Raw genomic sequence first — 13,085 nt, forward strand, 5'->3', positions numbered from 1 at the left:
CACAATAATGCGACTAGCGCGGTGCAGTTGCGCGGTCAGCGGCGCGCTACGGTTGCGCGTTCGGCGGTGCGCTGCAGTTGCGCGATCAGACAAAATTAAGCTCCCTGCGCACTGATGTCCACTTAAATTTTGGAAAGTACAACAGGACTTTAAAAATATTTTCTAAATTTCAGCGACGGCTCTGTCACAATAATGCGACCAGCGCGGTGCAGTTGCGCGGTCGGCGACGCGCTACGGTTGGGCGTTCGGCGGTGCGCTGCAGTTGCCCGATCGGACAAAAATGCGCAAATGAAAAAATGCTTCAAAAAGGCGTTTTATTTTGTTTGGAACGGATTATTTTGTTTTTCATTATTTATAATGGGAAAACATGATTCTGAATTCGAACGATTCACTTCTCGAACAGCCTTCTGGAACGGATTGTGGTCGAAAACCGAGGCTCCACTGTATACGTAAATGGTTGTTTTATCTATACAGTATACTTATTCATCGTGGAAAGCTACTTGTGCATTTACTCAATAGCTATTTTAAGATTCAGATACTACTAGCAAAGTATGCTGGTTCTCCTCACCCATAATTTTAGTGCACTAGTAGAACAAGGATGGTTTTCATGAAATTGCATTTGTTTCAACATCAGCAACAAGTTACTGGTGAGGCAAAACTGTGTGTGGTGGGTGTACAGGGGCCCTGCCCCATTGGCCCCTACCTTCTGCTCGCCCCTGCACTTTTGCCTCACTAGTCACATGTAAGTTGACCAACTAGTATGCTAATGTCCTCTCTTGTCCAGAAATATAAGTAGTCAAAAAATACGCTAATAAGGCCATAGATGTGCATGTAGTTATGAATTGGTGTTAATCGATATGTGCCCTGGGATTGACCAGTACAGAATTGGTCAAGCTCACCAGCAACCATTGAGGAGAAGCAATGTAGAAAATGGATTGATAAATGTGTGTATTTAACTTCCACAACCAATAACCTCAATTATTCTCTTCTGGCATTAAGTTTTCCCTCGTGGCTGAATCATAATTCGGGGGCATCCTCCTTTCCTTGCTCACAGCCATCTGAGCTTTGTGATGTTGCTTTTGTCTGGCTTGCATATCGCCGGAAACAGACCAAAAGAGTCGAGAAGGCTGCCGCCAGGAAACGACTTGTGTTCTCTTCTCCTCCCCGTCCTCCGCTCCTCCACAAATCTCAGTCATCATCAGCGGGCAATGTGCCTCGATCCCTCCCTCCTCCATTCATGATTTTCCAATTGCATTCGCTCCCGCCTCGTCTTTTTCTTCTACGTGCGTCCTCAATCTCCTCCTCCCTGCTCGTCCAACCATTCTTTACGCGCGTGAAGTTTCCCAAGAGAATCCCCGACAGTGGGCCCCGCCCTTTTCCGCTTCATGCCGCCCTCACTCAGTCATGATGACCCCGTCGTCTGTGACGTAGGCGATTCCACGGTGACCACCTCAGTAGGCAATGGCAGGATGCTGGGAGTATATATGGGACATTTGTGCCCATCAACCGGTACTCAGTCGCTCCGACTCGGGAACCAGGTCATCAGCGGAGATAGCAGGCAATACTTCGCCCCACTAGGCTAACTCGCTTTGGGCTTTGGTTAAGGATGGAAACCTTCTCGATTTCTCGGAGCCGACGAAGCTCCGTCGTGCGCAACTGCAAAAGTAAGTTTCTTCTTTTCATGATTAGAATAATGTGTCTTTTTAATGTGTGATAGCAACGGGGTTTTTATTTTGTGTAATGCTTATATAACGATGGATTTCAACTAAGATTGGATAATTACTCAGCAGTACGCGTCTGTAAGAGTTATCCATGCTGTGCGTAAAAGTCGGGTTAGCTGCAGTGCGCAGATTTCTGTTCTTAAAAAAACGCTCGATTTAATGTTTATTCTTTTATCTCCTTGTAATATGCAAGAAAACGCCCGTTTCTAGATTGACAGACAGAAACAGACAGACAGCTTGATAGATGAAAATTCAATTGTCACACCAGCAACATTTATGAATATAAACTTGTAATAAAAAGACAGAAAGCACCCAAAAGGAAATATATATAAATAAAAAAAAACGATGAAAAAATACTTTAAGCAAGAAGGTGAAAAAATAGATTAGGATGGCACGTTCTAGGTGCTTGTTCATGAAAATATTCTAGTTATGCTACAGTAATATTTGGCAGTCTGTTCACAGTGGATACAAGCAAGTCAAACTCAATAAATCGAATAAACCAGAAGGAAAACTGGCGCCAATGGGAGTTGGTTGGTTTCAGCACCACTGAGAGCTCCCAAATAACCTACCTCTCTTCCTCCTCTTGCTCTCTCCCATGCAGTCGGCCTCTCCCTTTGGTTGGTGGTGTGGATGGTTCTCGGCAAGCCAAGTCTGGCATTGGGCTGCCCGCACCTTTGCGTGTGCTACCCGACTCCCATGACTGTAAGCTGCCAAGCGCAGAACTTCACCACCGTCCCCATTGGAGTGCCGTATGAGTCGCAGCGCGTTTTCCTCCAGAACAACAGGATCACGGAGCTTAGAGTTGGCTCATTTGGCTTTGGGACTCAGGTAAGAACATTTTGCATGAAATGTGCATGAAATGAGTCTACAAAATCACTTAGAATGTATTATTTTGCATTATAGGTTCTGTGGCTGTTTTCCAACAACATTACATGGATCGAAGCAGGAGCTTTCAGTGAGCTGAGGGACTTGGAGGAGTTGGACCTAGGGGACAACCCTAACCTTCACCGTCTGGAAGGGGGAGCCTTCCGTGGCCTAGAGAAGCTCCAGAGCCTCCATATGCACCGCTGCAAACTCACCGCTCTGCCCCACGACATCTTCCGCAAGCTTTACAGCCTGCATTACCTCTATTTACAGGTAGGGGGCACTATGATGAAATGAACAAGTAAAATGTTGAAGTACTTGCAAATGATGTGTGTTAAAACACAAATTCAGTTAAACAGTATTGCAGTGTTACGTGGACAGCCATTGGAGCATTTATTCAATATCCTTGTAATCCAGTTTAAGGTATTGTACAAGTATGTTTTTTGTCATCACGAGTAAGGCATTTTTGGTGCACTTGTAGCACATGAGATGAATGGTCAAATGGCGTTCAATCAAAGCATTTCAGCATTTATTTGATTTGTTTATGGTGTCCTAAATTATAAATGGAAACTAGTGCGCTTTGAAAAATGCTGAAATGGCTTCGTAGCTAAATAACAACCACTTGCCAGGTTAGTTTATCAATAGTTTTAATTCCTAATTCAGTCACTCAACCCAATGGCAAAAATATCTGATATCCTAATAGTGTGCTGAAAGGTCTTACTAATCACGACAAAGCGCACACTTGTACGTGTACTTGTAATTGTGCAACTTAGAGAAAGACGCACTCCAAATGTATTTTTACCCCATTGGGAGGCATTTGAATTATAATGTGAGACTTTTGTGTTTATGTGTTCAGACCACACAAGGTCACATCTTAAAGTGGAGTCCCAACATTGGGCAAAAATTACCAAAAACATCTTTCCATTTGTCAAATTTTTCACAAATTGATGACAGGGCTAGTGATGCTATAATTTACCAATTTCGTCCCATGACATATGAGAACACATTAGAAAATTAAGAAGATGCCACATGGGATACATCCTGGTTATCCATTTATGGTACACCAAAGTGAATCACATCTAATGACATTGTTTGATGTTTTCATCTGCAGGAAAACAATCTACACTTCCTGCAGGATGACATCTTTTCTGATCTCATCAACCTGAGTCAGCTATTCCTGCACGGAAACCGCATACGCACCATCTCAGAAAATGTATTCCGTGGCTTGGTAAACCTTGACCGCTTGCTCCTTCATGACAACCGCATCAGGCAGGTGAACCGTCGGGCCTTCCGCGACCTTGGTCGCGTGACCATGCTGTTCCTCTTCAACAATTCTCTGCCCGAGCTGCCCAGTCAGACACTGAGGGACACTCAGGGCATAGAATTCCTCCGCCTCAATGCCAACCCCTGGTCGTGTGGCTGCGAAGCCCGCGCCCTGTGGGAGTGGTTCCGGGAGGCCCGTGTCTCTTCATCTGAGGTGATCTGCAACTCTCCTTCCACACGCCGTGGTCAAGATCTTCGCTTTCTTCGAGAAATGGACTTTGCCCTCTGCCCGCTCCCCGATCCAGGCTCAATCGCCGGGTCCACCACCACCACCTTCAGTACCAAAACCAGATGGTGGTTCCACAAAAACAAGCCTCAGTCATCGACAAAAGGTCTCTTTGAGAAATCTTCAGAGACGGTCAAAGCCGGTTTGTACGGGAAAGGCCCGTCCACAACCACATCACTGGTCAAGTATGAGCTGGGGGAGGAAGAACTGGCACTGCCTAAACTTGACCAGGAAGAGTACTGGGCAAACTACGGCAACGAGGACTCGGGTGTCACCCTGCGATGCTTTGAGCTCGAATGTCCGCCTGAGTTTGACCTGACTCCATCTTCCTCCTCTACCTCACCATCCTCACCCTCTTCCCTCTCAGTACTAGCCATTGCAGTGTTCAATCTCCACTATCTATTTGGCTGAATCCAACTTCAAGTGCCCTGCGTACCCTGGAGCCTGTTTTAAAGGCTGCGAGGATCCATGTTGAGACTCTCTATACTCCCTATGACAGCTCTGTTGAATGCTATTCCTCAAGGCACAACGAGCGAGATAGGGAGATTCTGATTCTAACATCTACAGGGCTAAACTTTTCAAGGCTGCTAGATCTTTCGATACAACACACTACAGGCCCGGCATTATGCTTGAAGCCTAAATGATGTCATGATTTTCCTGAAATCAGGGCTGCGAGGGCTAAGTCCATCGTTAACATCGGCAAGATTCGAAAGCAGTTGTCAATGATGTCGTTATTTTCATCAACTCGACTGAGTAAGAACTAATAGTGCTATTATTGCACCCAGGTAACTGGTTTGTACTAATTACTGTTAGAACACAGTGCGTAGTAACAACAGTATTGTAACCACTTACAGTGTCATGTAAATACCCATGTATGTTTGTTGTGGATGCTCAAATTGATGTCGTAGAGCTCATCTTGAACCCAAGACACCGAGGAGACGAGGATCCTCATTTTTTTGAAGATGCTCAGAGAGTGACATGAAAAAGTAGAGGAATGCAAGACAGAGAAGGTCTCTCATGTAAATGACAACGAGTGAAGAGGTTTATTATTAAGTGACAATTTTAGAATGAGGAAAGCAAGAGTGAGAGAAGTGAGAGAGTAAGTGAGAGGGTTGCTGGGTTGACAGTGCCCTCACACTCATAGGAGAGAACAGCATTGGACCATTTTGACAGGGGCATTAACAGAACATGGAGTGGAATAGTAAAACATCCACAGTCTAGCAGCTACACTTATTTGTACGTCAATGTTTTTGTATTTTTGCCCCATTTGAATTTTTTCTGTAAATATGATGTCGTTTACGACAAACACTGGGAAAGAATTCTTCCTTTCAGGAAGCCTGAGATTGGTTGTTGGATGTCTTTCTGTGACATATTGATACTCTGTACAAAGACTGGATTGGATGCAGATGAATATCTTTATAAAGAGAAAAACTGAATATATATGATTATTCTCGTGCTTTTCTTTCAAAAAATGTTTAATTGATGATGGTGAGCATTATTGTTTCATTTCAAACAACAAAATATAATTTAAACAAAACAACTACAAACCAATACCCAGTAAAAAAAAAAAAAAAAGTAGCAGCTTGTTGTGTGACCAAATCTTGAGTATATCTGAGTCAATTGTCACTAAAGGACACACTAATCCTTCATACAGTATTAGTCTAGTCTGGAATGGCTCTGACTGTGAACGACATCTGCCATAGTGTGGATAAATAAGGTTGAATGGATTCACAAGCTGGTGGCGCTGCAAAAGGCAATTACGTCAGTAAGTTTATCACTCCTGTGAGTCATCACCTAAAGTTGCCAGATGGCTCAAGGAGGTGTAAATTGACCCATCTGCAAATAAATTAAGAGAGCAATGAGAGTTAAATGAGTGGCAAAGTGCAAAGAGCAGAAAAAAAACAACTCACACTCACACAAAAAAAAAGATGGAACATGAGCTCAAGTGGTAATAGAAACAGCAGAGGAGAAGGAAGACAAAAACCTAAAATAGGCATCATGCAATCTCCTTTGGTGACTTACTAACACTTATAATAGGCCCAGTTTTCACCTTTCACATGGTGGCCATGCTTTCATCTCGCACCCTTTGTAAAACCTGCAGCCTACTCACGTTTTCAGATAGTGATAAAAAAGCAAATCAAAGTGAGATGGAAGCAAAGCAAAGCTGTCAAGGTTGATATAGAGTAGGAGTTGAAGAGTGGGTGTGCACACGCTCCGATCAAGTAAGTTGTCACCGCTTGGCAAAAACTGGTGAGCTTATTGTGATGTCACTTGTAGATAGAATTCAATGTTAACCACATTGAAATGGAGTTTTACTGGAAGGCAACCAGTACCACTTCTCCTCAGAGATTGGAATAATATTGAATGAACAAGGTTCCATTGTTACACGGTCACCCTTTATTTTCTGGCTCAGTTTGTCAGTGTGCACATTCAACTGTATATTGGGGAAGGAAATACAAATGTATCAGTGGGAAACATGTCATTAAAAGATTAAGCATTAGTAACAAGAACAAATTCTTACTTGTTTTAACCTGATGTCGTTGAGTGGGTAGATCTTTTTTCTTGGCTCCTATTGAGTCAAACACGTAGACATATTCACGTACGTGCGCACACGCACACACACTGTTGTGTAAGTCCTCCAGGCAGTTGTCAGTTGTCCAGCTTCAACAAACCCACTGAACACAACAGAAAAAAAGGAAGTGTTAAGATGAATAACTGCGTTCTGATTTGATGCTTTATTCATGCACTTCTCAGGGACAGTGACAATACATGTCATCGTATATATGTACATTTTAGCATTATTCCACACAGAAATAAATAAAAAGAAGACTAAGAGACACGTTCAAATACAGTTATGTGTCAGACAAAATGCACGTTGTAGGTTGCCCATGGGTTACATAAAAATACTTTTATGAATGTTCCATCAGAAGTGCCAGGAGTCATCATTATTTTGATTGCAATCAAGCATAATCTGTTTTAGATATAGTCTCCCGTAAGAATCTGAATTATTATTGTGTGATGACTCCTACATATAATTGTTTGTATATAGTAATTATTCACTACAAAATGATTTATAATTTTCTTGCTTTAAGTCATTTCATTTGGTAATAAAGCTGCCCTTGCTGCCTGTTTTGCAGCTAACTATAAACATTTACTCATTATAGAATCGTTTTACAGTGTGGATACAGTTATCAATTTACTTCATTTCCAACAGTGACTTTAAATGCAAATGATCAAAGGACTTTTCTTAATATTTCTATACTTGTGTACATTCCTATGAAAACACAGACAAAGCTATCAGAACCAAGATGGACATTTTGAGCTTTCCAGTATCACTGGAAACGTGCAATTCCCATTTAAGGATGTAACAAGTGCATCAGACAGCTCATCCTTCACATTGTGACTGGTCCTGGCAAGATTCCTGTGACGCATCTTCATGGAGTTCATATAACTTGTGTGGGTTTGGTTGAACGTCATTAAACGTCAGTCAACGCACACAGCACTCGATTTCTGCAATGAGAAATAGAGAGATAAAGGATACCAATCGTTAAATATCCTACGTTGGTTTTGATACCGTGACTATAACACGTTTTTTTTTTTTTTTTCCAAGATAAATCAACAGGTCATAGTAAGTGGTATCGCAGTAACAGGTACCTGGTAAAAATGCCGGTTCTGGTGATGTGACATCACTGGGAAGCATTGGGTTATTTTGTGCTCAGAGGTCTGTTAGGATGACTAAAGGTGAGCCAGTCAACCAACTGCGGAGCATGGTGGCGTCATGTTCTGTGGCTGTTTTGCTGCCAGCAGAACAGAGCGAGGGTGATTTTCCTTTTGAGGCTGGACATAACATCTATTATATAAACTAGTTGTGCGTAGTGTTTTGTATGTGTGCACTGTACAGTACACTAAATAGTGAATGCTAATGTTACCTTTTTAGCTTTCGGTCAGTCCAGAATGTCAATTATTAAACCATCTTCAACATAATGATGGAAATATTGTGCCAATGGATTGGCAGATTTCCATATTTCCCACCATCTTTCTTGCGCACATGGCAATTGACGTCACAGGTTCCTATTTTTGAATCCTCACATCACCAAACACTAGAACATGTTTCCTCCAACGTGAGCCAAGAGACTTGTCTGATTCATGATGTACCTCACCGATCATTTCACCAATACGAACATCACAGCCAGAGGAAAAACGCTTTGTCTGTGCATTTATGATTTATTTATTTATTTATTTTCATCACAGACCTTTGTTAGTGCCATCAATCTGCGGAACAATTAATTTCTTCCAAATGTTGCAGAAGTTAAAATGCACCTTTGTGAGTCAATATTTCATCAAATATTTTAGTGCATTTAGACCGACTTGTGACATATCACAGACATATCAAACAAGTGTGAGGCAGAAGGATGAATGCACCAACTACAAACATACAGTATGTGAATGTATAGCGAAAACACTATTAGATTATGTCAAGTAAAATATGCATAAGTGGAACGGCAGTTACATTTTTAAACTTGATGTAAGTCAGTGCACTGACTGCATGAATATCGACTTGGGGCTCCATTTCGATAGAATAATGCATGAATTGCACATTTGGTGGACGGCATGGCTCAGTGTGGTGGTCCTCTCCCAACTCAGAGGTTGGGTGTTCAATCCTCATCACTGTGACATGTCGAAGTTTCCTTGAGCAAGACACGGCAGACTCGGATTTGCTCTGCGACCACCCTGATTTGATAAACGGTGCAGATTGGCTTCCATCCAAAAACAGCGCATAAAGACTCAAATGCCCGCGTTACACGCAATTTTACCAGTGCACCATCTCCCAAATTATATATAAAAAAAAAATAATACAACCATACACACAGTTAGACTGCCCTCTGTGCCAGACTTGCGCCCAGAATGAAAATTGGGCCCTCAGTCTCTTTCCTATGTTAAACTTCATCTTCAAGGACATTTCTGACGCCAAGTGATCATGATCAATGACATGCGGCACATGAGCATTTAAATGTGTGAGTATAAGGCAAGCGTCTCCAAGCAGAGGAAATTAATTACAACCACTTGTAACTGGGATCTGATTATTTTGGTCAAGACACAGCTTGTGACCATAGGTGAAGGTCAGAATGTATATCACAGAGAGCTTTGCCTTCTGGCTCATCTTCCTGTCCATCATGTTGGGACCGATAGAAAGTTTGCATCACTGGACGCTGCACTGATCCGCCTGTTGATTCTGGCCCCCCCGCCCCCACCCTTAGATGGACCCCAAGATACTTAAACTCCTCCACTCGAGGCAGAATCTCATCAGGATGACCCACACCTTTCCAAGGTCCTCTGTTCCACAGCAAGGACAAGAAGACAATGGTGCTGCCTTCACACAGAAAAACAGGTAGGAGAAAATAGAAACAGAACAACAGACGAGGTATGATGTCTGTGTGATGGACTTGGATTGCTTTGTGTTGGAGAACATTTGGAAGGCTTAAGTGTGAACACTCACACACGCACAAACTCGCTGGCAACATTTTGCGCAGCTGATACGCCATAAGAGAGGCCCACTGGGAGACAGACGTTTTTTGCATCACATAACCAGGATTTACGCACATACAGAGAGACCTACACACGCACGCACGCACGCACGCATGCACGCATACACGTGCACATACAGAGAGACCTACACACGCATGCACGCATGCACACACACACACACACACACACACACACACACACACACACACACACACACACACACACACACACAGAACTGACAATTTTTATCTTTGGACCGTATTAATTTTGATACAGCTCTTTTACTAGATTCATAAGAAGCATTGAGTTTGGCCAAATTTACCAAGAAACATGGATGAATGTGAGTGTTTTTACTCACTGTATAATTACTGATAATTGAATCTTTTGTGGAGGCTCGGTGGAGCACTGGGTAGTACGTCCGCCTCACAGTTAGGAGGGTGTGGGCTCGATTCCACCTCCGGCCCTCCCTGTGTGGAGTTTGCATGTTCTCCCCGGGCCCACATGGGTTTTCTCCGGGCACTCCGGTTTCCTCCCACATCCCAAAAACATGCTTGGTAGGCCGATTGAGCACTCCAAATTGTCCCTAGGTGTGAGTGCGAGTGCGGATGGTTATTTGTCTCTGTGTACCCTGCGATTGGCTGGCAACCGGTTCAGGGTGTCCCCCGCCTACTGCCCGTTGACGGCTGGGATAGGCTCCGGCACGCCCGCGACCCCTGTGGGGACGAAGGGGTTCAGAAATTGGATGGATGGATGAATCTTTTGTCATCCTGTTATGATTTGTGGGTTGTTATTGTCTTGTCTTTTTTTGTATTGTCACTTCCTGTTTTATTTTGATAAGTAACTCTCCTCTCCTTTCAGTTCGGGGGCCCTTCCTCTGTACGTCAATCTGATTGTCTTCCCTGATCCTAGTTGTGTGCACCTGTGCCCTTACCCTTCTGTGTGTATTTCGTCAGCGTCTTCCCCTTGTCTTGTGCCAGTGCGTCTTGTCTCGTCAGGAGTACTTGTGATCACGTAAGCTGAAAGATACTTTTGAATACCTTGTCTAGTTTTTTGAAGAACCCTTTTATTCTCGCTTTACCCAGAGAACTATTTAGTTTGGTTGTTTTTTTTGCCTGGATTTCCTTCTTCGAGGTGATTTTGATTTTTGCTGGCTCTCGCCTGTCAAAATAAATTCCTGTTGTTTTTGTCACTCTGCATCTGAGTCCTCTCCTTGCTACAACTGCTTCTTTCTGAGACACACAACTTCTTTTGTATCAACACCAGATATATATTTTTTAATTTCAGCTTCTTCCCGTTATGTTCAGTTCCTTCATGCTCACATTTGTTCTTGTATCACTTTCCATGCATCACGACTACAATGCGTCATCACAGCTAATAATATAATCCAACTGATGCCACCCTCATGTCACAGGCATGTTCAGGCTGGTCCAATGTGGATTATTATTAATATTTTATCCAAACAGACATGGAGTTTTCCCATCTGAGTCACTCTCTACCATTTGTTCTGCTGCCCCCTCCCACTTTCTGCCGTCACTGCTTCAGTCTATTTTCACACTGTATAAATGATCATGAGCACACTTTGATGCATTGGCTCCCTTCCATTGTACCAGTCTGATGGAAAAACCATGTCTTCGTGTGGATGATGTGGCTGAGCCCCAATTTAAGTCTTGAGCTAACAGAGAAACAGTTGCTGCTCTGTGTTTATTTACGTGATGTCATCATTCAAATCAATGATAAAATTGTGGCGTAGCCTATGAAACACTTTTGGATTACAGAAAATGTACCTAAAATAATGTTTTACTTACAACACAATGGATACAAAACGTTACACAACCCTGTCCTAATTCCAGTTTTCTGTGCGGTTAAAAAAATATATAAAAAAATGACACCAAGTAGAATCGTGATCTATAACAACTCAACTCAATTAGGAGGGAAGTAAAAATAAACCAAAGATTATGTGTTTATCCATTTTGCACAGCCTTTAATAAGAAGTGACATGGCTGTGTTCTGGGCGAAAACAATCACATCCAAACTCCTGTTAAACAGAAGTCTATGCACACTTTTCTCCATAAAAAGTAAAGCAAAAATAAATTTGTCTTGGAAATCACACCCCCAAGTCCATCACTCACATAGCAAAAGCCACAGGACAAGACATCACCCATCCACTGACCAGTGCACTTCAACCCACTACCTTCAGGGCACAGGTAGTATATATTTTAGAATGACTCGCTTCTGGAAAATCATTAGCCACCCTGAATAGCAGGTCTCGCTGAGCTGGTAGTCGGTACTGCCGTGCGATTTATTGTTGACAGAGATGTCATCCACTCTGCCCTCATCCTTACAACTCACTATCGCCTGAAGTCCCTGAGTCACTGTAACATAGACCTTCTTTAAACTGAGTCAAAACACATAGAGTCATTGACCCTCTTTAAAACTGAGTCAAAACGCATGAGTCTATTTAAAATTGATTACTAAAATACATATGTATCTTACATTCTGCACTGTTTGCAATTCTTAGTGTGAAGAAAAAGTTGGAAAAAGTTGACCAACTGACTCAGCCTTTTTTCAGCTGCACAATCAGCAACTCTGTGTTTTGTAAAATCGCTTCTTCCTGATATTGTTTCTTATTGTGAAATAGTGCCTGAGTTTCTGTTGTGCAAATATTTCTTCTACCTGAAAGTGGTTCACTTCTTACATTCCCAAACAAAAGATAAATTAATTGATGAGAATTGAGGGATTCCAAAGATGTTTTCCCCTGTAAAAACGAAATTGTGACTTAAAATGACTTTAGTTTTGTGTCATGTCATTTCTACAAAATGAAACAACTGAATGGACATCCTCTGAGGCCGGTGAGTCCATAGTTTTCGCCAGGGGTTGTGATATCCCAATATTTACTGAACCATAATACATTTACTCATGTTTTTTATTTTAGGAGATTTCAAGTGTATTCCTAAAACTTTGAAACCAACATTGAATGAGCACCATTTTATCAAAAGAGTACCTAATAGTGCCTTATCTCACTTCATGTATTTTTTAGTGCCCCTCTCAAAGATGTTTTTTTTCCCAACTGAGTTGTATGGGTATAGGTTACATCAGGTTATTAAATCCTTTATCTTTGAATCATCACAAACAATTTAAAAGGAGTACGTATATAGACTTTCTATGTACATTTTAGCTTGGTGCATCACATCATGAAATGTGTGTTGAAATGACAAGGATACATGAAAAAACAGATGTTTTTAATGTCAAGAATACACTTGTGTATTTGTTTAACAACTATACTGAGAATTGTTGGGTGAGCAATCGAGGTTGGGAAGAAGTTTACCAACTGGCTTCTTTTTGTGATGCTATAAAAACTGTACATTCAGCATCTCTGTGGTTTGTAGAATCTCCTCTTCCGTTATATTGTGAAATAGTGCTCGAGT

At 42.1% G+C, this 13,085-nt stretch overlaps 1 protein-coding gene across 1 annotated transcript; it reads left to right on the plus strand.

The window, feature by feature from the left end:
• Positions 1–1,315: 1,315 nt before the first annotated feature.
• rtn4rl2a (reticulon 4 receptor-like 2 a) lies at positions 1,316–5,570 on the plus strand. Its single transcript, XM_088374540.1, has 4 exons — positions 1,316–1,664; positions 2,323–2,549; positions 2,625–2,858; positions 3,697–5,570. Exons 1-4 carry the CDS (start codon positions 1,607–1,609, stop codon positions 4,543–4,545), a joined length of 1,368 nt encoding a protein of 455 aa, XP_088230666.1. The 5' UTR covers positions 1,316–1,606; the 3' UTR covers positions 4,546–5,570.
• Positions 5,571–13,085: the final 7,515 nt, after the last annotated feature.

This window comes from Syngnathus floridae, chromosome 4 (genome assembly GCF_059516105.1).
Source record: "Syngnathus floridae isolate MCC-2025c chromosome 4, RoL_Sflo_1.0, whole genome shotgun sequence".
In the NCBI taxonomy this organism is placed as follows: Eukaryota; Metazoa; Chordata; class Actinopteri; order Syngnathiformes; family Syngnathidae; genus Syngnathus; species Syngnathus floridae.